General features: G+C 42.7%; 2 protein-coding genes and 1 long non-coding RNA gene across 10 annotated transcripts in view; 2 read left to right on the plus strand and 1 right to left on the minus strand.

The window, feature by feature from the left end:
- HACL1 (2-hydroxyacyl-CoA lyase 1) overlaps nt 1–6,365 on the plus strand; it is a 35,732-nt gene extending 29,367 nt beyond the window's left edge. The window contains exons 14-15 of the mRNA XM_081802031.1: nt 2,265–2,339; nt 6,007–6,365. Coding sequence (XP_081658157.1) covers nt 2,265–2,297 — 33 coding nt within the window. The 3' untranslated portion in view covers nt 2,298–2,339; nt 6,007–6,365. The remainder of the gene's footprint in view (nt 1–2,264; nt 2,340–6,006) is intronic.
- The window catches only part of COLQ (collagen like tail subunit of asymmetric acetylcholinesterase), a 76,555-nt gene continuing 54,986 nt past the window's right edge, over nt 6,174–27,742 (plus strand). For 3 of the 8 annotated variants that reach the window (XM_081802062.1, XM_081802048.1, XM_081802081.1), the window contains exon 1: nt 26,730–27,353. In XM_081802062.1, coding sequence (XP_081658188.1) covers nt 27,248–27,353 — 106 coding nt within the window. In that variant the 5' untranslated portion in view covers nt 26,730–27,247. Of the gene's footprint in view, nt 6,324–8,773; nt 8,922–20,767; nt 20,958–21,575; nt 21,671–26,729; nt 27,354–27,742 lie in introns of those variants that run through there. The other 5 variants (XM_081802071.1, XM_081802068.1, XM_081802045.1 and 2 more) reach the window with 5 other exon arrangements.
- LOC145716858 (uncharacterized) overlaps nt 27,340–27,742 on the minus strand; it is a 45,323-nt gene continuing 44,920 nt past the window's right edge. Inside the window, exon 3 of the long non-coding RNA XR_014139805.1 lies at nt 27,340–27,386. This is a non-coding gene — a long non-coding RNA (uncharacterized LOC145716858). The remainder of the gene's footprint in view (nt 27,387–27,742) is intronic.

Below are 27,742 nucleotides of genomic sequence, written 5' to 3' on the forward strand. Positions count from 1 at the left end.
ATACTAAATTTTGTGCTCTGATCCTGGTCCTGCCACTTGCCCTCTCTTCTATACCTGTCTTCCATGCTTACACCTCGTGTATCAGTCACTGTTTCCAGAGCAGATCATTTTTTCAAGATGTTTCTGTCTTGGTTCTTTATACATATGTATGCTGCAAGATCTTTTTCTTTTTTGTTTATTTTCTTTTTTTTAAGATTTTATTTATTTATTTGAGAGAGAGAGAGAACATGAGCAGGGAAGAGGGGCAGAGGGAGAGGAGGAGGCAGACTCCCTGCTGAGCAGGGAGCCCAAAGTGGGCCTCGATCACAGGATCCTGAGATCATGACCTGAGCTGAAGGGAGATGCTTAACCGACTGAGCCACCCAGGTACCCCTCTTTTCCTTTTTTGAATAAGGTAGTAGACCAGTAGGCAAATGGATGCCTGGACAATCAGTTAAATGTAAATTAACTAATTTGGAAACTATAAAATATATAAAACTCTACAAAAATTCTTTTTCTATAGAAACATATCAGAGGGGCACCTGGGTGGCTCAGTTCGTTAAGCGTCAGACTCTTGATTTCGGCTCAGGTTATGATCTGAGGGTCCTGAGATCAAGCCCAGTGTAGGGCTACATGCTCAGCAGGGAATCTGCTTCTCTCTCTCTCTGCCCCTCCCCCTGCTCGTGTGTACTCTCTCTCTCTTTCAAATAAATAAATAAATCTTAAAAAAAAAAAAAAAACAGATATCAGAGACTTTGGTGAAAGGAACAGAACTACAAAATAGCCAGAAAACAATTAACAAAATGGCAAGAAGTACATATTTATCTGTAATTCCTTTACTGTAAGTAGACTAAATGCTCCAATCAAGAGTGGCTGAATAAATAAGAAAACAACACCCATCTATATGCTATCTACAGGAGACTCAGCTCAGATGTAAGGACACACAGTCTGAAAGTGAAGGGATGGAAAAAGATATTCCGTGCAAATGGAAACCAAAAGAAAGCTGGAATAGCTATATTTATATCAGACAAAATAGACTTTAAAACAAATATTGTAGGGCGCCTGGGTGGCTCAGTTGGTTAAGCGACTGCCTTCGGCTCAGGTCATGATCCTGGAGTCCCTGGATCGAGTCCCGCATCGCTTCTCCCTCTAACCCTCCCCCCTCTCATGTACTCTCTCTCTCTCATTCTCGCTCTCTCAAATAAATAAATAAATCTTTAAAAAAAAAAAAAGAGACAAGGACACTGCAGAGTGATTAACGGGTTAATCCAAAAAGAAGGTACGACATTTGTAAATATTTATGCACACAACATGGGAGCACCTAAATATATAAAGCAAATATTAACAGACCTAAAGGGAGAAATAGCACTACAATAATAGTGGATTAAAATAGGGGATTTTAATACACCCCACTTACATCAATGGGTAGATCATCCAGACACAAAATCAATAAGGAAACATTGCCTTAAATGACACATTAGAACAGATGGATTTAACAGCTATATTCAGAACACACACACAAAATAGACAGTCTTGAGACCGTGTTAGTCACAGAAAAGCCCTAATGAATTGTCCCCTCTCGCAAGTGAATTCACATTTCTAATGATCTGCTTCTAATGATCTATTCTCCAAGTTCTCTATGAATTTGGGGAGGTATTGCTGGAGAAATACAAGTTCTTGTCTCCTCTGTTATAACTCCATAAGGATTATCCTTATATTTCTTGAATCTATCATTTCAACATTATTTGTCCTCATTTCAGTGAATTCCACACATATTATAGTTTCCAAGCTGTTCATTTTTCATTGTCTGTGTGTCCATCTGCCATGTGTTGTTGATTCGCAGTGTAGGGTAGGCTGGCTGCTTCCTATTACAATATAGAGAGGACCTAATTCTCTGCAGTCACCATGTCCCAGCCACATGTGTAGGATGGTATTAGTCCTGGGGAAGGCTTCTGTGCACTGCTCTTCCTACCCAGGTTCTTAGATTTGGGAGCTTGCCCTCTTTGGCCTTCCTTCATCTCCTTTCTTCTTTTGAATTTACTTCTGGTTCTTTCAGATTCTAGTGTTTGTGCCCTGATTACTGTTCATAGTTGTTTTGTAGGACAAGACAGCAAGGTTCAGTATGAATTTTTAGCTTCCTTTTGGGAAGAGCACAAGACCAAAGACAAACCTAAATGTGGATATATAATGGGACTTTTAGATTTTAGAACAAGGAAAACAGTGAGGATAGAGTTTGAGGCAATTAATTCTTTTTAATGAATGTTTGTTGTCTTTTCTTTTTCTAGGATTTTCACTGGCTGACCCGCTCTAATATATAAATAAAGATGCCAGCGTTTGGTCTTGAGGAGTTTCTCTTTCTTGTAAGATGGAATTTTATTTTCCACAGCAAAATTAATAAAATGTTAAAAATTATTGTACAAAGAAAAATAAAAAACATTTCTAAATGACATTTCATAGTAAAGGAATTGACTAAAAACAGAAAAAGTTACAAGTATTCTACCACAGATATAACCCATTTACAGATGAAAGATGGAAGTGGGTTTTATTAAATAATAGCATTGTAACTGCCTAACTGCTGAGTTACACATCAGTATTCTTTTACATAAATCCATTCTTAAAGTCACATTTTTTTAATTTAATTTTTTTTAAAGATTTTATTTATTAGAGAGACAGCACAAGCAGGGGGAGGGGCAAAGGGAGAGGGAGAAGCAGACTTCCCGATGAGCAGGGAGCCCGACAGGGTGCTCGATTCCAGGACCCTGAGATCATGACCTGAGCCAAAGGCAGACACTTAACTGACTGAGCCACCTAGGTGCCCCAAAATCACATTTTTAAAAATGGACTTATTTATTTGAGAGAGAGAGAGATTGAGAGAGAGCATACATGGGCGAGCAGGGGGAAGGGCAGAGGGAGAGAGAGAATCTCAAGCAGACTCCCCTCTGAGCACAGAGCCCCAGGCAGGGCTTGATCTCAAGACCCTGAGATCATGACTTGAGCTAAAATGAAGAGTTGGATGTTTAATCAACTGAGCCACCCAGGTGCCCCAAAGTCACATGTTTTTTAAAAAACATCTGAGGAAAAAATTCTCCAGGATTTTCCAGTGTAGAGGTATGTTCAGTAAGTTGGAGTACATAGGCTATTTCTACTTCATAGTTTATCTTTTGATCACTTTGTACCTTAGACTCCCCAGTATTTAGTGGACTTGTTCTATACTTTATGAATTGGGGTTTTGTTTGTTTTGTTTTTCTGGAAAGAACTTACTGAGCCAAAGGAGGAGTCATACCATACCTGAACTAATAATTCAGGGTATCTTTGGATTAGCAGACCTTAGTTTATGTGTACCACATTGAGATCAACAGAGTCAACAGCCTTAATATTTAAAGAACTCTTATAAATAGGAAAAATATTAATGAACTAGTAGAAAAATTAGCAAAGGGCATGAATGTATAATTAACAGAAAAAATGCAGTAAAATGAGCATAAATAAGTATAAAGGAGTATGAATAAGTGTGAATATGTAAGTTAGACTGAAATCCCGGAGTTTTGCTTATCCACTTGGCAAAGCACTTTTAAAATTATAATTCTCAGTGAGGGTGAGGGTAAAATGAAGATGACACTGCTATGCTGTGGTGGAAGTTGAACTTGGTACATTTTCAGAGAGTAATTCTAGCAGTGCTTGTATTTGGAATCTTAAAAATGTTCATACGCCCTGTTGACCCAGTGAGCCTATTTAGAGAGTGTGTCCTAAAGACATAATAAAATAGTTGGTCAAATATTTATATACAAGGCCATTCAGCATAGTTTAGAAACAATGCCAGTGTTTAATAATAAGACATTGGTTACATATATTATGATCTGTTGACCTGATAAAATAAAAATTGTGTTAAAGAGTATGTGTAAATGGAGGAGTAATCACAGTATAATACTAGTGAAAAAGACAAGCTACAAAATGGATGGATACAGGTCACGGTATACACCTACACTCTTGCACACATACATACACAGAAAAAAAAAGATGGGGACAACAAAACCAAAATTTTAATATAACTTGGTGATGGAATTATAGGTAATTTTTATTTCCTCTGTTTTTTCCTTCTTTTACAAAATTTTAAAAGTAATTATGTAATTTTTGTTATCAGAAAGAGACATTATTTTAAAAGAATATTAGAAATGGAAAAGTATTTATTTTCAGGGTCATTCTTGCTTATTACCTGCAATTTTATATGAATTGGAACACAGGACTTTTTCTTAAAGTTCAGCAGGTTTGCACCATACACATCAAACTTGTCTCCATTGGCTACTTAGGGGCATAAGTGACTTCTACAGAGTAGACTCCAGCTTTGAGATGTCAGTCCAGAAGATACTTGCAGGGAGCTGCGGTTTTATGCAGCGAGCCCCTGAAATTGGGCCCAGGCAGCAGATACTCTTTTTTTTTTTTTTTTAAGATTTTATTTATCTATTTGACAGAGAGAGCACAAGCAGGGGGAGAGGGAGAAGCAGGCTCTCCACTGAGCAGGGAGCCTGACCTGGGGCTCAACCCCAGGACCCTGGGATCACAACCGGAGCTGAAGGCAGGCACTTAACCAACTGAGCCACCCAGCTGCCCCGGCAGCAGATACTCTTCTGTACTTCTGAGATACATGCTAGAGAGCCTGGGCTCATAAAAGCATAGAGCATATCAAAAGGAGTGTTGAGAGTGGGTAGATCTTATAAACCTCATCAGTGTCCTACTCTGCCCATGGACGGTTGTCTCTGGTGGCCAAGTGCAATACAGGATTCTGCTGTAAAAGTAGTGTGGAAGCTTTGATGAATATTCATGAATTGAACTATATAAATCTAACTACCAGATAGTACTTGGGGAAAATGCTTGCTCCCTAGCCATATTTAGTTCAAGAGGGAAAAAAAATGTTAACATGTTAGTAGAGTATCTGGCAGAGGTCAGTCTGAGCATATGAAGACCAGATTGATGCTGTCCATTGACTGCTTATTTTGTAAAAGTAATCTTGAAATTAGTCTCCTTTTAACAGTTTTCCCTGGGGCACCTGGGTGGCTCAGTCAGTTAAGTGTCTGACGTTAGGTCAGATCACGCATGATCTCAGGGTCTTGGGATCAAGCCCACGGCAGGCTCTGTGCTCAGTGGGGAGTCTGCTTGTCCCTCTCTCTCTCTCTCCCTCTGCCCCTCTGCATGTGTGTGCTCTCTCTCAAATAAATATAATTAATTAATTAAATCTTTAAAAAAAAAGAATTTTCCCTTAGAAGGATGAGGTGTTGAAGAAGCCCCTCTAAGATGAATCTATTGGTTGGTAGTCAAACTTATTTTGATAAAACATTTTTGTACCCCCTAGTTTAATAATTAACACTTAGGGGCACCTGGGTGGCTCAGTTGGTTGAGTGTCTGACTCTTGGTTTCTGCTCAGGTCGTGATCTCAGGGTCATGAGATCAAGCCCTGCGTTGGGCTCTGGGCTCAGTGGGGAGTCTGCTTCTCTCCTTCTCCCTCTGCCCTTCTGCTTTTACTTCCCCCCCTTTTTTTTAAAGTTTATTTATTTAAGTAACCTCTACACCCAACATGGGGCTTGAACTCATGACCCCGAGATCAAGAGTCACATGCTCTTCCAACTGAGCCAGCTAGGTGCCCCCAATTTTAGGTCTTTATACAGCCACCTGCTCTGCAGTGGTTCACTTAATAGTTGAACGAGAATCTTTTTTTAGAAGATTTTATTTATCTATTTGACAGAGAAAGAGAGAGAGCACAAGCAGGGGGAGCAGCAGAGGGAGAGGGAGAAGTAGGATCTCCACTGTGCAGGGAGCCTGACATGGGGCTCAGTTGGAAAATAGCTCAGTGGATATTTTCTATGGTTATTTAACACTTGCGCCTTTGAAGTAGTTCAGCTTATTATGTGAAGTGAGTCTATTTTCTTAGGAAAAAAAGTCTCAACTCTGTTACAAAGAAATAGTAGGACTGTTGCACACCAAAGGAAAATGAAAATACGGAATCCAACAATGTTTTTCTTCCTTTACTATTTGCAGGACACTTCCCTAGGCAATGGGGAAGCGGTGCATTCCTATGAAGAAGTGCCGTATGACTGAAACAAATGAACTTAGAGTGATTAGGATAGCATTTCAAATGAATGTATTAAGAAAGTTGGAAACGAGTTAAATTCCAGTTGGGAAATATGACCGAGAAACCCTGATAAAACGGACTCTGCTGACTGAAAAGTGAAAGGTTACAGAAGAAGTCTGAATCATCTGTTGATTTCTGGTTGCATTTGCTGCTGCTAATCTGAATAATGGAGTAATGTAGATAAAGGAAATTGAAGATCCTATTAATTCCTCCCATGGATAAGGTGCAAATAAAAGTATACCTTGCTTGGATTCAGATCTGACAAGCAGTGCTGTCTACACCACTGGTTTTCACTGCGTTGTCTTAGATCTTTCCTCCCTTCCAAGGCCTTTTCTAGGAGAGAGGCTAGCCAGTCAGTGAACCCATGGTAAATCTGGATTGAATGTTTACTGCAGTTAGGGAGCAGAGAAAGGCACACCCAGAAACCCCTGGATCTCCAGTTTCAAGTATGAAGGAAACACTCGAAATTTTGACTCAGGCCTGGAAATCTCCACAGGGATGGCATTATCCACAATTTTGTTCTTTGTATCGGTGGTCACTAGAATGACCTGTGGTTTGTGGAATGGTTAATCTACAGCCATGTGGCTCATGCCCTGGTCCCAGCATGTTCCTGGGAATTGCCCCCTCCCCCCACTGAGGAAGGTGGGTTCAGGAAATCAGATCCGGTTTCACCTTAGCCTGAGTTTTGCTCACACTGTGTACACCCACCGATTTTTGCCATGTGAAATTAGCAATATCATTCAAGGTCTAGCTCAAAAGACATCTCTTCCATGAAAATGCCCTTCCTCCCTGCCCCATGTGCACCTCTGTCATTACTCAGAATGTTCATGGTAAATTCCTATTGCCCTACCCCACTCAACTGAGTGTGTACCCAGATGTCACCCACCCCTCCTCTTCCAGGGCCTGTGTCCTCTTGCTCCTGTTGGACAGGCTCCTCTGTGAGTTCACTCCTGAAGCGTCCACTTCCACATGGCATATAGCAATATGAGATATTTTCTTGGAAAGGAGGTGACCCAGGGGGGGTTTATATCACAAACTGCAGCAAACAGCCTCCCAACCAGGATGCACAGTGGCTACATGAGCTACCAAGGATCAGAAGCCCACCCCTGATACCTGGATATTGGATAAGCCCAACGGTTCTTAGAGTGGTGCCCTGGTTCCAGCAGTGTGGGAGAGAGGGTGGTTGGAGGCCATGAGGCCTGACGTCACTGAGTTAGTTTCCACCCTGGCAAAATAGAGGATAAAATTGAGTTGAATTACTAAAAATAAATATTTCTTTCACACTTGAGTGCTTTGAACTGAAATTTATAGCCACTATGTTCATAAAACCATTTCACAACACTGTGCTATCCCTGCCTCCCCACCCTTCACTAGTCACTCCAGCTCCCTCCCCACTGCCCTATGTTACCATTTTTCAGAATTTTCATGGTTTTCTTCATTTGATTATTTTTGCATATTAACTTCACTAGCACAAAAAAAAAAGTGTGCTTTAAAATACAGTGTACTAATAGAAAAAGTTGAGGTTCAATAAGGCCAATAGATCAGGAGACAATTGTCTTGAGAAAATAGTTTCTTACAGTTCCTAAGAGGAGAATGCCACACCACGCAGGGCCACAGAACACACTGAGGTCAGTCTCAGGCATAGAGAGAAAGGGAACTAGCGGGCTGAAACCTTTATTGTTATCTCCTCCGGAAGAAAGAGGTGAGGGAGGGTAAACAGGTTTAGGATTGGCCAGTTTTAATAATTTCCAAGGGCTCTGGAGTGTAGGGGCAGGCCAGGTTATCTGGTGCTGGCTCTGGGTTGATTAGGGAAGGAGGATGGGGGAGTGTGAGAGCTCATACAGACTGTGATAAAGGGGGTGGGTGGAAATGTGGGCTCCTGAACAGTTGGTTTGCATATGAAACGAGAGTTTTGTTTGTTCTCTCTAGGAGTTAGCTAACCTGGGAGGGGCAGTCCCTCCAGGAGCCTCAGAATTACAGAAAACAAAAAGACACAGTTAATACAGAGTGGAGTCAAATGAATATATGAAATATTTGTTCATATGATATTTGGAGAATTGAATTTTAAAGTATTGTTTCTATTTAATGCTAAAGTATCTTTGAATTTTGGAAGTGTTTTTTTGTTGTTGTTGTTCCTCAGTGGAGTTTTAAAGTTTTCGTGATATTAGCCCTGCTAATTTCTGTTAAATTTTTTCCTAGACATTAATCTGTTTTGTGCCATTATAAGTTCTTCTGCTATATTTATAGTGCACTATTGTTTGCGTATTTTGTGTATTAATTTATACCTTAATGAATTCTCTTAAACCTCTTCTTCCTTTCATAGAGAACTAACTGAAGGTTACCACAGAGGAAGGGGGGGTCGGATGGGTGAAATAGGGGATAGGCATTAAGGAGGGAACTTGTCATAATGAGCACCGGGTGTTTTATGGAATTGTTAAATCACTATATGGTACACCTGAAGCTAATATAACACTTAACTGGAATTAAAACACAAACTTAAAAAATAATTAATTTAAAAAAGAAACACCTCTTCTTCCTTTCTTTTATCTGGTGGCCTTTGTTGGTACTTCCAGAACAATGCTAAATGATACTGGTGACTGTGGGTATGCACCACTTTTGTTCTAGGTGTTTTAGAATCAGCATATATATAGTTTATCTGCTTTCTTCTTTTAGGAGGGGCAAAAGATGACAAGAAAATCTCCCTTCAGGAGTTACTGAGGCTGCAGGGTTTGAATGTCTTCCCCGAAGGATTGTAAAGTCGGAAAAGAACCCCCAGCCTTTCCAAGTTGGTCCTTGTGCTTATGGACACCTGAAATAAAAGGTAACTTCTTGGCAAATGAATTAGGGCTAGTTGAGGTGCTAGTCAATCATTTGTCACCTAGGCTGTCTTCTTTCATGGCACCAAGACCAGTGACAAGGGCAAACATACTGAGAAACCTGTTCCTCTGTAGTCTTCACCTTCACAGTCTCAGACCACGTTCCCAAGAAGAGTCAGCAGAGGTTGACCTTCTTTCCCCACACAGTGATGTGTATATGGGTTGGGGTTGCCAGTGGGGTGGGGCTTTGCATGGGATTAAACACCCCGAAGGCTTTATTCAGGGGACCACCCTTGTGAGAGAAAACAGGGAAGGAACAGGAAAAGGCTGGGAGAACCGTCAGACTGCCCTGCAGACCTGACCCTGGGAAGAGAGGGAGGAAGAGGGAAGGTTGGGTGCAAGCATCCCCGATGCCTGCAGTCTGAGGAGGATGTGGCAAAGCTTCTGTCACTGTCCCAGGTCTCCCAGGAACAGGCCCCCTTTGTACCCTACTGGGCACAGACATTGGAGAGGGGCAGCACGGTACCTGGGAGATGTGGGCTTGGCTCGGATCAGGGATGGATTTCAGAGAGCAGCAGCTGGGCATCTTGGCCGTTGGCTCCTCACGGCTGCCACAGGTACTTCTGGAGGTCTCTGCTGCTGCCTTTAGGCTGTTTGGGCTGAAAAATGGGGAGACAAAGTTTGTTCAGCAGGGCTTAAAATCCAAGGATCAGATCCCAGTCCATCTGCAACTTGCTTTTTTTTTTTTTTTTAAAGATTTTATTTATTTATTTGACAGAGAGAGACACAGCGAGAGAGGGAACACAAGCAGGGGGAGTGAGAGAGGGAGAAGCAGGCTTCCTGCCGAGCAGGGAGCCCGATGGGGGACTCCATCCCAGGAGCCCGGGATCATGACCTGAGCTGAAGGCAGACGCTTAATGACTGAGCCACCCAGGCGCCCCTGCAACTTGCTTTTCAGCTTGAGGCCTCAACTGTCCCTCTTGGACAGAGTATGATAAGCCCGAGGTTCCATCCTGGTTCTGCTTTGGTGGTTATACAATATAAGTCTCGTTTTCCTCATCTCTATAATGGGGATAATAGAATACCTAACTCATAGAGTTTTCTGGAGCAAATTCTGTTTATAGGAATGCATCGCACAAAACCTGGCACAAAAATGCTCCTTGACAGCTGTCAGCCCCTCTCCCTTCACTCCCTCTTCATGCTTCAGGCGCCCAATGCTCACAGAACAAAGGGTCAGGAAAAAGCTAGCTTTGTCCCTCTGTGGAATCTTCTGGTAAGAGAAGTCCCCTCGTCTGCAGAGTTATTGTGTGCTTTGGACAGCTGGGGAACTGACCATGGTCAATATTGAGTTTGACTGCTTTCTTTCCATACCTCAGCACAGGCCTGGGCTGTCAGTGTAACCTCAGGAAAAGGCACATTCATTTGAGTCAAACTGAATTAGCCAGACCAGTCGGTGGCTGGGAAGTCACGTGCTGCTTTCCCAAACCAAATAGAAATTATTTTTAGATTATTCAGTTTGGTATTATCCATGCCACAGCTCCCTCCTATTAAGGCACATCAGAGAAAATTGGCTTCAGCCAATTAATGGATATTTTGCAAGCAATTTGTCAGTATTGGGCCTCTGTTCTCATTTGTGAAAAGAGTGGTTGAAACTGACCAGCGGTTCTCAATCCTGGCAGCACACGGACATCACCTGGCAATCTTAAAAATCTTGAATCCCAGGCCACAATCTAGCCCAATTACATCAGAATTTCTAGGGTGGGATCCAGGCATCATTTAAAGTTCCCCAGGTGATCCTAGTGTGCAGCCCAGCTTGAGAACCAGCGAAAGAGGGTTTCAAAACTTCCTCCCATCTCTGATTCCAGGGACATGAGCTTGAAGAGGTACAGTCTACTTCTAATTTAATTCATAAGATAGGAATTCTGAGTGAATATTCCAGCAATTTTGTAGTTTTATATTCTTAAATTCTCTGTTCACAATCAGGTTCCTCTTTGGCATCTAGGTCAGTCCATGTTTAAATTCATAATTTTACTTTTTTCCTACATAAATATTTGTTTACTTCATGCATCTGTCATAATGTCTTACTTTCATCTATTAGTATGTGACAAGTATATATTTCACAGAACTGGATAACTTTTCTTTATTACTCTATGATAGAAATCAGCCGCTGAAGTCCATTTTTTTTTTTAAGATTTTATTTATTTATTTGAGAGAGAGAGCGCGCGCACACGTGCACAAGCAGGGGGAGGGGCAGGCAGAGGGAGAAGCAGGCTTCCCGCTGAGCAGGGAGCCCGATGTGGGGCTCAATCCCTGGACCCTGGGATCATGACCTGAGCCGAAGGCAGACGCTTAACCGACTGAGCCCCCCAGGCGTCCCATGAGCTCCACTTCTGCTTGTTATCATAATTGTACAACTTGATGAATTCTTACGTAGGTATGCATCCGTGTGGCCGCTGCCAGATCAAGATATATAGCATGTCCAGCAACCCAGAGTCAACCCTCCATTCCCCAGGGGTAGCCGCTCTCTGACTTCTCACCAGAGGGTAATACTCCGTCTCTTCTAAGTGCTTCATCTACCTTAGGTTCATTCCTCTCCCGTTTCCTTCTTCCCTGAGGATGATCTCATTTGGGGACAGCGGGGGGTGGGGGGAGTCCTTACCCTGCCATCACGGAAGAAGTCTGCTTCAAGCATGACTGGTTCAGTAATCTATGTGTAACAAACCATCCCCAAACTTAGTGGCTAAATACAAGACCTTCTCTCTTGCAGCTTTGCAGGTTGGCGAGGCTCAGCTGATTCTCCTTACTTCACTAACAGTCTTTCTTGCAGTTGCCATCAAATGGCAGCTGGAACCGGGTCCTCTAGAGGCCCCACTGGGCTGGAATTTCTGAGTTGCATTTTTTGCTCTGAGAAAGTAAAAATTAGCTCAGGCTAAGAATGTAAAAATCTGCCTAGCCATTCATCAAGTTAGAATAAGAGATGTGGATAAAGCCAGATGCAAAGTTAACAGAAGGAAATATTTTATCCAAGGACACAATGCAACTGGAAATGCTGAACATCCATCTTTCTTACTCCTGAGAAACTTTGTTTTCTAAAATCATAGATTATCAAAAATGTTTATCAGTAAGCGTGACATGCCCAAACAGCCTTGGTTTGCAATGCCGATGCAGAGTTTCTGGACACAGATTTCTCCATCTATCATAACTTTATAGCATTCCAGGAAATAGGACCTTGGGGTCCACTTCATAGTCCAGATCTGATGTTGAGTCCTTTACACAGAGCCTGCTTTGCTTTGAGCCTATCGAACTTTTGATTCAATACTAAAATCATTTATTTGCTATTCTTAAGTGGTGAATTTTATGGTATGCAAATTTATGGTCTGTGAAATATGGCATCCCAATTTTTCTAAAAGATAACCATTGAAAGAACTGGAATGTTATATATGGCTTTGAATCCTTTGGCACTTCCTGGGCCAGCCAGGCACAGTATCATCATAATCCCATTGCCCGGCTCCTTAGCAGATCTCCAATGTTTCAATTTGTAACTGGGCTGGAATACTGAAACTCACTCATCCTCCTTGAGCCCCCTCATCCCTCTTCATATAATGCATATATAGTCTATATGCATATATAGTCCACCTTTGGTGAGTTGCCCCACAGTTCTTCTGGACTGTGGGCTGTTTCACTGCCATGAGTCCATAAACCTGACTGTGTCAGACTACAGGTTTGTTCCTGACAGTCCTAAGTTGGTTGGTCTAGGACAGCCCTAGAACTTTGGCACTCCTCCATGTGGTCTGTCTGCACAAGCAGTGTCTTCCCCTCCAGGGGTTCTCTCTCCAGCAGGATACCTGAGCTTTTCACATAGCAGCCAACTTCCACGAGGGTATGAGTAAAAGCTACCAGGTTTTCTTAAGACTTTGGCCTGGAACTGTCAGTGTTACTTCTGCATTATTCTCTTGGTTAAAGTGAGTGATAGGGCCAACCTACATACAATGTGGGAGAGGGATTACACAGGGCCATAACTGTCAGGAGGTGTGGTTTCATGGAGGGCAGTCTTTGGAGGCCAGCTTCCTCAGCTGTCCTCTCTCCTCATGGCAATTCCCATCTTGAGGTTTCATCTGCCTTGGGTTTTAGCTACAGACGCTGCTCACCTGCAAATTGCATCCACTTTTTGCAAACTGCTGGGGCTCTTCTGTTATCCGCTCAGTCCTTTCCACATCCCTCTGGGGACCTGAGGAGTTTCTGGATGCATTCTCCACACTATGCTGGGATGTCCAGGCCTCCACAGGCCCTTCTCAGGCCCCTCGGCCTGGACTTCTCCCTCAGACATTGTAATGCTACCACCAGATGCTGTGTTGGACATGGCTTCTCCTTGAGGCCCACACTCTGGGGAGCCAGGCCCCCCTTCTGCCCGGGGATTCCCCATACTGGGCTGACCTACCCGCCCCCTGAGGAGGTAAATGCCACTGACTCAAGGAATGGAGGGCTGTGGGAAACAAGAAAAAAAAATATGGAGGAGAAAATGGCTAAGCTCTAAATATAGCAGTATAACCTTTTAAAGAAAGGTCCAACAGTGAGGCTGTTCTGTTTTAGGTAGCTATTCGTGTTGCATGTCAGTATTGTTGTGATCTGGACTTAAGGCAATGGCAATGATAAGGTGTGTATAACCCTTAAGAGCTTTCATACACATAATTTTATTTCATCCTCACAACATCCTTTTGAAAGGAGTGTTGATTATTATTCCTATGATAAGGAAACAGGCTCAGGGAAATCAAGTGACTTTTCCAAAGTCACATATTGTGTGGTTTTATCTTGAAGGGACAATTTTAAAATAGAAAATGTTTGAAAGAGAACAAATGGGCCTATGATTTGAAATGAGAACTTCTGGAATTTTCCATTTTGATTATCTTACAAAATGCTTGACTTAAAATTTAGGAAAAAAAAGTCAGCATGACCTAAAGAACAGTGGCAAAACTGTAAGCAACAACAATGATGAAGTGATAAAGAAATAGATCACAAAGTGTCTATTTAATTCAACATCCATTGAGTCCCTACCATGTGCCATTCACTTTGTCAACCCTGTATGTGGCAAGATGTGAGCCTCTAGATTGCTTATCTGAGAAGTCATGAGACAAAGTTTCCACCCTGGAAGAGCTAATGGCACCCCTAGACCAACTTTGGGCTGCGATTTGACTCCATGGGATTGATAACAAAGAGGATGCAGGTCTCTCAAATTGCAAGAGAGCATGAGGGGGGCTGTTTCAAGGATAGAGAAGGAATCAGGGCTATGGGTGACAGCCACATAAGGGATAAATCTAGCTCCTCAGCAATAATAACACGTGGCAATGTGCTTGACCATGTGCAGTTGAGACTACTCAAATTCCTGGCAACATGGTACTCAATAGAACAGGAGATAGTTTTCATAAGACCCAGCAGACATGGGAGAAAAAGGGCTCACCAGAGACTGGCTTAGGGGTCTTTGTAAATTGCTTCTCACTATCTCTTTTAATACATCTTGATCCTTCCTTTAAACCGTTGCATAGTAAACACTTTACATTCATTATTTTTTAAAAGCCATATTCCATTCTAAATAAAAATAGACCACTGGCTGGCTGGAGAGAGAGAGAGATCACCAACAAAAACAATAGTATATATGGCTGGTGTCAGAGAAATTACTGCTGTGCTCTCTTCTAGAATTTTTATGGTTTTAGGTCTCACGTTTAGGTCTTCAATCCATTTTGAGCTCATTTTTGTGCGTGGTGTAAGAAAGTGGTCCCATTTCATTCTTTTGCTTGTTGTTGTCTGGTTTTCCTAGAACCATTTGTTGAAGTGACTGTCTTTCCCCCATTGTATATTCTTGCCTCCTTTGTCATAAATTGATTTGACCATATAATCGTGGGTTTATTTCTGGGCTCTCTATCTGTTCCATTGATCTATGTTTCTGTTTTTGTACAAGTACCATACTGTTTTGATCACTGCAGCTTTGTAGTATATCTTGAAATTTGGAATTGTGATACCTCCAGTTTTGTTCTTCCTTCTCAAGATTGCTTTGGTTGTCCAGGGTCTTTTGTGGTTCCATACAAATTTTAGTATTATTCTAGTTCTGTGAAAAATGCTGTTGGTATTTTGATAGGGTTTGCATTGAATCTGTGGATTGCTTTGAGTAGTATAGACCTTTTAACAATACTAATTCTCCCAATCCATGAACATGGAATATCTTTCCATTTGTTTGTGTCATCTTCGGTTTCTTTCATCAGTGTTTCATTGTTTTCAGAGTACAGGTCATTCCCCTCTTTGGTTAAGTTTATTCTTTTTGGTGCAATTGTAAATGGAGTTGTTTTCTTAATTTCTCTTTCTGTTGCTTCATTATAGAAATGTTACCAATTCCTGGGAATATATTATTGTTGTTTTCTTTTTCCTTTTTCTCTCACTGTGTTTATAATTGTACACTGGGACTAACAAGTTTGAGCTATTTGGATATAAACCATTACAGTTTTCTTTGACAGTGTGACTCAGCTTAGGCAAATAGGGTTGAGGATGATCCAGAGAAAAGTAGAACAAATTGGCTATTAATGGAGCCAACTACTAATATAGATGGAAATGTTTTTAGCGGATGTTCTTTCCAGGAATCTCCCAGACTGAAATAGGGCAAGAATAAAAATGGAAAATTACTTTAGAAGGTCTTTTGCATATTGGATGCTATCACTTATCAGTTGCCTTGAGTTTGTAGAGTTCCTAATTCAAGAACTGTTCTGTTTTAAAAATGGACTTCAAGCTGATATGTAAGGGGGAAATTGTAAATGAAATTTGAGGTGTATATGAAAGACAAAAAAGAAAGTAATGAGATGTATTTTTAAATTGTCTTCAATTCAAAATATATCTTTGAATTTGCAAACCACAGGCCTCTTCCAGAGAATTTCTGCACCAATAAAGTGAAATAAAATTACAAACTGGAATCTGAAAATATGGTTACATATGTTTTTAGGGTGGATGTGCTGTTTAAAGGGCGAGGAGGAACACGGAGAAGACGAGACCAGAAGAACACTGCTACAAATTAGAATTCTCTAGGGAAGTTATAAATTTGTCCAAAATTCCCTGCTGAAATGGTCATCTAGATAATTATGCCCCAATAATTCAATCACTGTGGATACACTCATTTTGCTGACTGAACCCTTAGACCAGTGGTTCTTAAAGTGTGGTCCATGGACCAGCAGACACAGCACCTTGAAATATAAGAAGTGAAAATCCCCACCCAACTTCCAAGACATTCTGAGTCAGAGCAAAAATCCGTGTCTTGACAAACCCTCTGGGTGATCTGGTGCATGCTAAAGTTAGACCTGTTTACTCCAAATTCATAAGTTTTTAGTTTTAGGCATCCAAGAAAGAAGACTTGGCCCATTTTTCTCCTGTCCAGGTGTTTATGGACTTCTAGCCTCCAGATCTGTGAGAAAATACATCTGTTGCTGAAGCTCCCCAGTCTGTGGTGGTAATGTTACAGCAGCCCTAGCAAACAAATACCCTAGGTTCATGTGTTTTCTAGGCAGCATGTGGAAAACCACAGACTGTAATCGAGAGAAGATCAACATCTCCCTGTCTGAAGACTATTTTTAGGGGTTGATGACATTTATTTCCTGAAGCCAGACCTGGGCAGAGTGGGTTGTCCAGTTCCAGGCCAGGTGGTATTACTGACACGGGAGGCGTCTGGAACATCAGAGAGCCTGTGGGAGGCAGGTGGGAGCCAAGGCACTCACAAAGCCACCGATTCAGAGAGTGGCCTCTGGAGGCTCACATTTAAAGGCCAGACCATGTGTAAGCTGCCTTACATGTGTCATTTCATTCAAAGCTAAGCCCTCTGCAGCTGCAAACTTGTGGTTCCCTTGGCAAGAGGCAAGTCTGTTCCGAGACATGACAAAGGGAATCTTGATCCAGCTGGAATTACTCTTAAGGTTTTGGATATACTGCAGTGCAGTTTATCTATCTTGTGTGTGCCATGCAAACCAATTCATTAACTTGTTCAACACTTTGAAGACCAGCTGTGTATCTGAGTTGACACTTAGAGGGACAAAGGGATGAAGCAGTCATGAGCCTTGTGCTCAAGTAGTTAATAATTTACTCAGAAATAAAATATAGCTAAGTAACATATTACAAGATTGAATGTGTAGACCAGAGCTACATTTACATTTGCATATATACTTACACATGTAAGTGTTCTTATTTCTGAATAGTTTAGATTGCCCCTATTATGTGGCGAGGCATTGTATAAGATACTTTACAAGTGGTATATCAAATCCATACTGTTGAAGAGGAGACCTCTCTCCCCACACTTCCACTCTGGGCCACCCCCTTCCAAGTTTATGTCCCCATGCCCTCCAGAAGGAAAGGAGTTATGGGTCTGATTATTCAGAACCCAGGACATGCATTGAGCCATTTTGCCCACGGGCAGGGTCCCTCTGCCTTGAAGATCAGCTTTATGGGGGAACCACCTGTCTTTTTCCTATACATGGGGTCAGGGGCTTCCTAGGGGCTGCTCATCCAGGTCTGGCCTCTGTCCCATCTTCCTTATTCTTGTTCCTGCGAGGGGAGGCAAGAAGAAGCCCAAAGAAGGGCTGGCATCTTCATTCTTCTGGGGAAGAAACAGGCAATCTTCTGTGGCTTGCCAGCCTAGCCAACATCTTCCAACTCAGCCTTTGCCAGACTCTGTCTTGGTTGGTTACCACAATTAATAAAGTGTTCCTGGGGCGCCTGGGTGGCTCAGGTGGTTGAGCTTCCAACTCTTGATCTCAGCTCAGGTCTTGATCTCGGGGTCACAAGTTCGAGCCCCACAGTGGGCCCCACACTGGGTGTGGGGCCTACTTAAAAAAAAGTACAGATAAAGTGTTCCTGATTCCCACTTGGCTGCTATCAGGCTTTCACGGAGGGCCCTAGTCAGGAGTCCTGAAGGGAAAGAGATGAGTCCTGAGATATGGCTATTCCTAGCCCAAGAAAACTCAAGGTTAATCACTTCCACTTCATAGAGATAACATCAGAGAATGTTACCTCTTTTAAACTCCTGAAGAGTTTCTCCACAGTGAGTGGTGGAGCCAGGATTCGAACCAGCTACTGTCTGATTTTAAACCATAGCTCTTGCCACCACTCACACTGCCAAGAATGAAAATCAAAGAACACACTAGGGAAGCTCCAGGGTGGTAGGGGGAACACATTCCTTCTGGCAAACTCTTCATGGAAAGGAAACATTTGAACTTGGGAGAACTGGGAGCACTTGGACATGAAGAGGTGGGAGCATGGCTTTCCAGGAGGAAAGAAGAGCAGGTATTCGGGAACTGGCTGTTAGGCCAGGGAGAACACAAGGCAAACTGTGCCTGCTAGCAATTCCCAGCATGAGCAGGAGGTGGAATGCCCCTATAAAATATCCCCCAGCCGGGTCATTGTCCAGTCATGCACATTTGGAAGTGACCTTCTGCCATTCCAGGCTGCCAGAATCTGCCTGTGTCTACCACCGAAGCTCAGCTCATTCTGTTTCCCTCTGAGGACTCTGGCCTGTGATGGGCCATGTTCGTGCCTGCTCTGAGCCCTGGGCCGGAGCAGTTGCCCTTGCCTGCCTCCTCCTTCCCTGAGGTGTTTGGACCTGGCGCTGGCTAGTGTGGTGTAAAGAACCCAGGCTTGGGGGTTTGCGGCCAACTTTGTGTTCTAGCTCTGTGGCCTTGGGCAGGTGACCTAAACTGCCCTATCAGCCCCTGTTTCTTCTTCTGTAACATGGAGATAGCAGCACCTACCTCATGGAGTTGCTGTGAGGCTTTACAAAAATAACGTGTGCTAGTATAATAGATGCTTAGTGAACAGGGGCTCGTGTTGGTATTTCCATCCCTTAGGGTCAGAATTACCTCCAACTCTTTCATGAATCTCTCCTTGAGACCTAATTTCAAAACTCTTCCTTACCTCCTTCATTTCTTTACCTCTTACCACCCTTCATGGAAGCCCTCTTGGTTAATTATATCTCTCCATTATTCTGCCTTACACTGAATGCCCCCGGACTTCTATTGTATATGCTTTTTGTCTATCTTGAGACTGCCACTAGAATGTAGCTACCTGGGGGCAAGAAATTTTGTACATTTGATTCACACTGAATCCCCAACTCCTAGGTCTTTGCCTGGGCACAGTAGGAACTGAGTAAATATTTATTGAATGAATGAATGAATGAATGAATGAATCCTCTGACCTCCCTCTCACCTTCCTGAATCATTCTTTTTCTGTTTCCATCTTCTCCAATTTAGCCTTGTGCCTCCCCTTCCTGAGGACACAGGACACAGGACACAGGACAGTGTGACTGTGAAACAGCACAGTTACGTTCAGTAACTCTGTATATAAGGAAACGGGTCATCACATAATCCATAACCAGGTGGAAAATTTTTCTCTCTCTAGTGCTTGAAAAAAAAAGAAAGTCACCTGTTCTTATTCTAGATTGTATAGGTATACATTTGGCCTTGCAGACAACCCTATCTCTGTGGGCTATTTGTAAAGCACTTCAAGACTTTAAGGAGTGGATTACCTACAGAACATACTGTGGCCCCCAGTTTGTGCAGTTTGTTCTGCTATAGCCTGCAGGACGGAGAACCTCCTGGTTACAGGAACATGGACCCCAAAGCAGCATGCGCTGCAGTGCCTGTGTATATTCTCCCCTCTGCCATAGCTTATTGTTTCCTAAGAGTCTGTGATTCTAAAACGCTCCTCAGTAGCTTCCGATGATTGTCTTGGCCGAGCTCTCCCTTCCCAGAATGGGATGGGAGGATGTGTCATTGTACATGGCACGGGCAGTGCCCTTTCCCACCCATTACTTCAGAGCCTGGGTCAGTACTGATCTCTCAGTGTGTTAGGAATGGTCCTGTTCTAGGGCCTTGCCAAACAACACAGCCACATACCCTTGACCTCTCCCTCTGGCTGTACAGAGACCAAGTCATTTGAAAATGCTGCTTTGTCCAGGCACCTGGGTGGCTCAGTCTGTTAAGCATCTGACTCTTGGTTTTGGCTCAGGTCATGATCTCAGGATCGTGAGATCGAGCACCATGTCAGGCTCCATGCTAAGATTCTCTCTCTCTCCCTCTCCCTCTGCCCCTCCCCCCACCCCAGCTTGGCACAAGTGTGCGCACACTCTCTCAAAAAAGAAAAGGAAATGATGCTTTGTCTTTATCGTGGACCAAATAAAATTGTGAGGTGGCCCTTCCTCTGTACTCCAGCCAATCTCTTGGAATACAAGAGGAACTATTGTCTCTAGGTGGGATTGTGGTAGAGGTGATGTGATGGGGCAGTGGAGTTGAGTTAAGGGGGAGGCAGTGTGGTTGGGGTGGTAATATTCTTCCAATAAATATATAAAAATACAAATAGCAATCAACTAGGAACATGCATTTGGACTGGCCAGAAGAGAATGAAGTGAATGTCAACTAAGTTTTCTGGGATTCACCCTAGTTGAAATTTGGGGCAAACTCACCAACCCACCTTCAAGAGTGGGGCTAAGATTTGTTATGCCCTTTGGTAGCTTAACAATTATTTTGAGGGGGCGCCTGGGTGGCTCAGTCACCAGTTAAGCGTCTGCCTTAGACTCAGGTCATGGTCCCAGGGTCCTGGGATCAAGCCCCGCATCAGGCTCCCTGCTCAGTGAGGAGCCTGCTTCTCCTTCTCCCTCTGCAGCTCTCTCTGCGGCTCCCCCTGCCAGTGCTCTCTCACTCTCGCTCTTTCTCATATAAATGAATAAAATCTCAAAAAAAATTATTTTGAGTTCATATATTTCTATGATTCTTGAAATAAGCAACATTAGGAAACTGGCTTTGCTTGGGAATCAGGATGTTTTCCCTTCTTACAGGCTTCAGTTCAAGAACCATTGCTCCTCGGTTGTCATAAACCATTTGGGGATCTCCTCTGAAGTCTCTAGCCCTCTCTCACTTCCTGCCATAAAAGCTTTTCTGTCTCCCTACCAAGAGTGTGGGTTTTGCATCTTCAGAGCTGAACGATTCTTGGACTCCCAGCACTCCTAGGTCCAGTTTCAGGTAAAGGTAAGGTTGACTGACATTCCCTTGGAGAACAAGTTCAGGCCTGGGAGCACTGATGGCATCTGGCTATGTGTACCAGCATGAGGGCTCAGGTCCAGGCTTGCCAGTCATCACTCCCCCTGCCAGTGACCTGATGTCTGCTGCTCTCCCCTTATGAGCCTCACATAAGCCTGTTTGCTTATCTGTAAAATGGGAATTATAAATCTAGTCCCACTGCTTCCCTCATGAACAACCAAGGGGAAAAATGATAAAAAGGATTTTATAAAAAATAAAGCCCAGTATAGTAATTATTTGTCTAGCATGTCAGTAATGTGTTTATTGTATAAAACATAGATAAGAAAAGGGGTATCAAATAATAGCAATTAAATAAAACTGGGTTTGAGAGTCAAATACTTTTTGAGGCAAAGCAAATAGGTTTCTTTACTGCAGGACTTCCAAGTGGTTTTAGTATACAAATATATTATAAATTTCCAAGAGGGACATAAAATAGTGTTTTTAAATTTATGTGAACTCCTCTGCTTTTTAAAAAATTGAGTATCTCTTACAATGTGTGTATCTCAAGCACAGTTTGGGAAACACTGAATTGGGTAAGATTATTGTTGCTATTGTGATTGCATCCAGGTGGTTCAAGGCCAACTCAGTGCAAATCTCTTCCCTGAAAGTGAGGCTGATCGAGTTCCCTGTCCTGGAGATGGAAATGCAGGCTCAATGCCTGGGTGAGTCTAATTTGTCTCATTAGACTTCCTACTAGTTCTTTTGGTTCTCTGGTGGGTCTTTCCGTTGCATCCTGAGGTTCCATGGGTTCTGGCTCTGATTTCAGCTTGAGTTGCCACGAGCCAGGGAGCTTGTGAGGAGGGACTTTCCCTGGGCTTCTTAGTTTCCCAGTCTTACCTCTCTCCTGCTGATGCAGCTGCCGATGGGAGGTGGCCAGGGCCTAAGCATAACTGAATCATCCTTAATTCCAGGCCAGAACACGCTCAGAGCTCTGTTCTCTGGCAGGACCAATCAAAAATGGTCTGTCTGTACCTCTCAGCACATTGGCAGGGACTTGTTGGACCCCATACATGCAGAAAAGACACCTTTTTTCCCCTTTCTTTACTCCAAGAATTTGATTTTGTTAAGAAAATAATTTTTTAAATGACAAATTGAGTTATGCCCATTGTAAAAATTTCCAATAAGACAAGTATGTGTGAGATTGAAAAGGGAATTTCCCTCCTTTTTATCTCACATTCTTCCATCCCCAAGTGTGCAATGTATACTATTCTAGATCTTTCTCTCTGCACATATAAATTGATAAATAGATTTGCTTGTTTGGTCAGATGCACTGCATCTTTCTAATTTTACTCAGCAATATTCTGTGGACAGCCTTCCGTGTCCAGGCATAGATGTGAACCACCTTTGCCTTATGTTTTTAAAGTCAAGTTTATTGAGAGGAAAATTCACATAAAACTCACCGTTATTAAGAGCACGGTTTGATGAGTTTTGACAAAGTAGACAAACAACAACCACTCAATCAAGATAAAGAACAGTTCCATCACCACCAAAGTTCCCCTTGTAGCTGGCTCTCATGACCATAACTGCCGGTCACCACTGAGCTGTTCTCCATCCCAGTAAGTTTTGCCTTTTCCAGAATGCCTTATACATGAAGTTGTGCGGTATGTAACCTTTGTGTTGACTTTAGCAGAATGCATTTGAGATTCATCCATGATACTTGTTTCAGTAGTTCATTACATCTTACTGCCATGTAGTATTGCATTGTACACAATTGGTTACACCACTTGATGGCCATTTGGGTTGTTTCTAGTTTCTTGTCATTACAAACAAAATAGTTAGGAACATTCCCGTACAAGTCTCTTTTGGTGGATATAGGTTTCATTTCTCTTGTATAAATACCAAAGAGCAGTATTGTTGTGTGGTGTGGTAAGTGTATATTTAACTTTAAAAGAAACTGCCAAACTGTTTTCCAAAGTGGTTTGCCATTCTGCATATTCCCACTAGCAGTGTGTGAGAGCTCCAGTAGCTCTCACCAACACTTGGGATTGTCAGTCTTTTTAAACTTAGCCATTCTAGTAGTACGTAGCGATGTTTCATTAAGGTTTTAATCTAGATTTCCCTAATGACTAATGATGTTGAGTATCTTTTCCTGTGCTCATTTGCCATTCACATATCTCCTTTGGCAAAGTATCCGCGTTTTGTCCTTTTCTTTTAGTTGGGTTGTTTGTTTCATTATTATTGAGTTGTAAAAGTTATTTATAAATTCTGATTACACATCCTTTATCATATACATGTTTTGCAAATATTTTCTCCTAGTCTTTGGCTTGTTTTTTCAACTTAACATTGTTTTTCAAAGAGCAGAAGTTTAAAAATTTTGATGAAGTCCAATGTAATGCTTTTCTTAAATGATTGGTGCTTTTTGTGTCCTATTTAAAAAACTTTTTTCACAGAAGCAGAGAGTCAAATGCTGATTACCAGGGGTTAGGGAAGATGGGGAAAGTGGAGAGATATTGGCCAAAGGGTATGAAGTTTCAGTTATATAGGATGAATAATAATGTACACCATGGTGGTTATAGCTAACAATACTGTTTTGTACAGTTGAAATTTTCCAAGAGAGTAGTTTTCAAGCATTTTCACTAGAAAAAAGGTAACCATATGAGTTGACAGATATGTTGATTAGCTTGACTGTAGTAATCATTTCACAAAATATATGTGTATCAAAACATCATGTTATATACCTTAAATATATACCATTTTTATTTAAGAAAAAAATTTTAATTTAAAAGGCGAAATCCAAGGTCACTAGGGTTTTCTTGTGTTTTCTTTTAGAAGGTTAATAGGTTTCGCTCTTACATTTAGGTCTGTGATCTATTTTGAGCTAATTTTTATGTATGGGGCAAAGTAAGAGTTAAGATTAATTTTTGTTTGTTTTGCATATGGAAGACTCATTTTTCCAGCATCGTTTGTTGCAAAGACTACTTTATTCTTTGTAATGACTGTATAATGTTTCACTGAAGAGAGGTCCCATGATTTATTCAACAATCTTATATTCACAGAGAGTCAGGTTTTTTTAAATCTGAAGCTATAATGAACATCCTCATACCTCAACTAGTGGGCAGTTGAACAAGTATTTCTGTAGACTTTCTGGGTCAAACGACATGTGAATGTTATGCGTTGATGGGTACCATCAGATTGTGCATCAGTATACGTACGCTCCCACCTCCATGACCTGTGAGAGAAAGCTCAAGTTTTGATTGGCTTTATTGGTGTAAGCCTTTTACAAATCCCAAATAATTTCCTTCTGGATAATCTAATAGCCTGTGTTACTAGATTCTGAAAGATTGAGAATCCTTCCAGGAGATTTTGAAGAAAGATGATAACTTCTCAGTTAGGGTAACCCTGTAAGAAATAGGCTCATAAAATACACAGTCCATGGGAAATGGAAATTTACAGAGCTGTTTTCATAAGTATTGGGGCTTATTAATACCTCTATGCTGGGCCTCCCCAAAGGGCAAAGGTGACTCACATCCCAGTGGTCTGAATGTGTACATGCAGCCTCTCCTAGGCAGGCCCTAACTCTTTGTGGCTGGCTGTCCACATTCCCTCTCACTTTCTCCCCATCCTTGCCAGAACCCTCTCTTGTACCAGACCCGGGCCAGCCAGCCGTATGTGCATAGGCACAAAGAGGGGGCTGGGAAATGCAATTGACTCAGTGTGCCTGGAGCATAAGATTATGCCAGTTTTCCTACTTTTCTTTTCATCCTATGGTGCTGTGATTTGATCAAATTAACTGACATTGTTGAGGATTAGGTGACAAGGATTGTCCTGGGGTACACAGAGCTATGGGACAGTGTTCTATCTTCAGGGACATTAACACAAGTTAAATAGAAAAGCAAAGTGATTTAGAAGCAGCTCAAAAACTGTAGCAGCAGGTATCACAGGCAGGACATATTGATCCACCTTGTGCCAACTGCACAGTCAATGGTAAGATCTAGGTGTTGAGAGAAGGAAGAAATAAATTTGGTTTCACAGGAGGAATCTGAGCTGATGGTGAAAGTTCAGATTCTTGGCACCAGGTCACTCAAGAGTTACCTTCCTCCAAGGTAGACCGTGCTTTCTCCAAGCCACCAAAAGCCCAAAAGCCCGCTGCTGAGACTGTAGGTTTCAGGAGTTAAGAAGAATAAGCCTGAGAATTTCCTGGTGGGTTTAGCCAACAATCACAGAGCCTTCCGTCAGATAGTTTGGGAAGAGCTAAAGCTGTCCTGTTAATTTTGAATGTAGCCCAAGTTTATTTTTCATGCTTTCAAAAGATTTTCTTATAAACCCTTTGTCAGCTAGCTATTGCTGCATAACAAATCATCCTAAAACCGAGGGGTTTAAAACAGCTATTTTATATGCTCATGAATCTGTAATCTGGGGTGAGGTCACCTAGGCAGTTCTTTTTTTTTTTTTTTTTAAGATTTTATTTATTTATTTGACAGAGAGAGATACAGCAAGAGAGGGAACACAAGCAGGGGGAGTGGGTGAGGGAGAAGCAGGCCTCCCGCCGAGCACGGAGCCCAATGCGGGGCTCGATCCCAGGACCCTGGGATCATGACCTGAGCCGAAGGCAGACCCTTAACGACTGAGCCACCCAGGCACCCCCACCCAGGCAGTTCTTCAGCTGGTCTCACCAGGGGTGACTCCTGGGACTGCCATCACCGATTGGAGACCTGCACGGGACTAGCTGATTCAAGCTATCCTCACTTGCGTGGTCAGTGCCTCATCTGAGGTGGCCAAGCACCAGGGGCTGGATGCTTCCCTGTCCCTGTTGCCCATCTGGTAGTTCCGACTTCTTGTGTGGCAGTTTCTAAGAAAAGACAAGGGCAGAAGCTGCCAGGCCTGTTAAGGCCTTAGCCTGAAAATGGCACATTGTGACTTCTGCCACACTGTACGGGTCAAAGCCAGTCCCGAGGCCAGCCCGATTCAGTGGAAGGGGGAGTGGACACCACCTCTTGCTGGGGAGAATGGCACACACATACAGGATGGGAGAGATTTTCAGTGGCCATCCCTGCGCCCGATCCACAGCTCCCTGGGCTTCATTTTCGCTGTCTCTCTACACAGATTTTAACTCATGTATGATTCATCCCATGTTACCTCATTTAACCTTTCCAACATACCCTTAAAGGGAACATGGCCTCCATTTTATGATAAGAAAACTGAGGCTCAGAGATGTCAAACGGTTTGTCTGCTGTCACAGCAGAGCCGGGAGTCAGATGGGACTGCTGCAAGAGCTGGGGAGTGTTGCCTTACACTCTGCCTTCCCCTGGGATGAGGATCAGTGCTCTTCCCCCAGGAGGCCCAGCTCAGAGTCCAGTAACTACCAAACCATTTCTGAATGAACTCCCATGAGGCACTGGGAGGACATTACGTAAATTGAAGTAAAATAGACAACTCCATAGATTACCATTTTCATTATTTTAAAAATCTAAGGGTCTCTATAACAGGCTTTATAAACTCATAAGAGGTATTCGTTTAAGGATGCAGTACTTTTTACTCGAATTTTGTCTAGCCAAAGATCAAGTCATTGATGCTAATTCTCCAAATATAGTTTGATAATCATTCACTTTCTGTCTTTTCACTTATTTTGCTTTGGATGAGATAAAAGGTTGCTGCTTCTGGAGAGAGAATAAACACTTTTTCCTAGAGAAAAGGAGTATTTTGGAAAATATACCTCCCCCATTCTTATTGGATGATTAAAGAAAAATAATCTGAGGTCCACTTTATGTTTGTTGCCCAGTGGGTAAAAAAGTCACAGGCCGACAGCAGAGGGATTGGTCTCTGTGGAAATTCACTTTGAATCAGGAGAGCCAATTCTGTGATGCTGTAGGACACCTCAGTTCCAAGCAGGTAGATGCTGGTGGATAATGAGGAAATCTGTCTGCCCTTTGAGGACTGCTTCTAGTGAACATTTGAGACCTGGCTGGCTTTTCATCAGCTCTTCAGTAGCCACTTACCTCAGTGTCCAAAAGAGAAAATTCTGACATGTTAATTTTAATGTGGGCATTTGATCCAGTGCTTGAGATAAATATAACCCTGTGGAGTACAGAGAAGGTTTAATGGGAAATGGTTGGCATTCTTTCTTGGTAAAGGCATGGGGAAAGGAGAGAGAGACAGGAGAGAGGGAGAGGGGGAGAGGGAGGGGGGAGAGAGAGAGAGAGAGAGGCGCAAACAGCAGTGAGGAAGACAAAGACAGAGATAAGCAAGGCTTCACGGCAGCCTTGCCTTGAGAACTTGACACTTGCCAGACCCCAGCCAGCATGGTTGTCCTGAATCCAGTGACTTTGGGAATTTACCTTCAGCTTTCCTTCCGCTTTATCGTGTCTCAGCCTGCTTTCATCAACAGCGTCCTCCCCATTTCAGCAGGTAAATGATGACCACAACTTTCCTCTCTTCCATCTGTCGGGGGCAGGGGGAGGAAGGAAGATTGTTTTGCAATGTGCCCTGATATTTTCCCTATTCTGCTGTCGGAGGAGGGAGGCTGGAGGGAGACAGCCACCCCAGCAGCTTCCTGTCACCCGAGCTGTCTCTGAAGCTCCCTCTGTCCTTGTTCCAAATAGCCCCCACCCAGCTGCTCAAAGCCAGAGACCCTTTTAAAAATGACTTCTGCCTCTCTCACTTCTCCCCATTTGCTGCATGATTTCATTTTGACTGGGAATTGTAGCGAGCTTAAGAAAGGCACAGAGGAGTACAAGTGAGAGAGAAAGGAGTCCCAGACGTTTCTATGAATACATCCCTGACCCCTTCCAAAGGGG

This window comes from Leptonychotes weddellii, chromosome 1 (assembly GCF_054177405.1).
Source record: "Leptonychotes weddellii isolate Sample4059 chromosome 1, ASM5417740v2, whole genome shotgun sequence".
Taxonomy (NCBI): domain Eukaryota; kingdom Metazoa; phylum Chordata; class Mammalia; order Carnivora; family Phocidae; genus Leptonychotes; species Leptonychotes weddellii.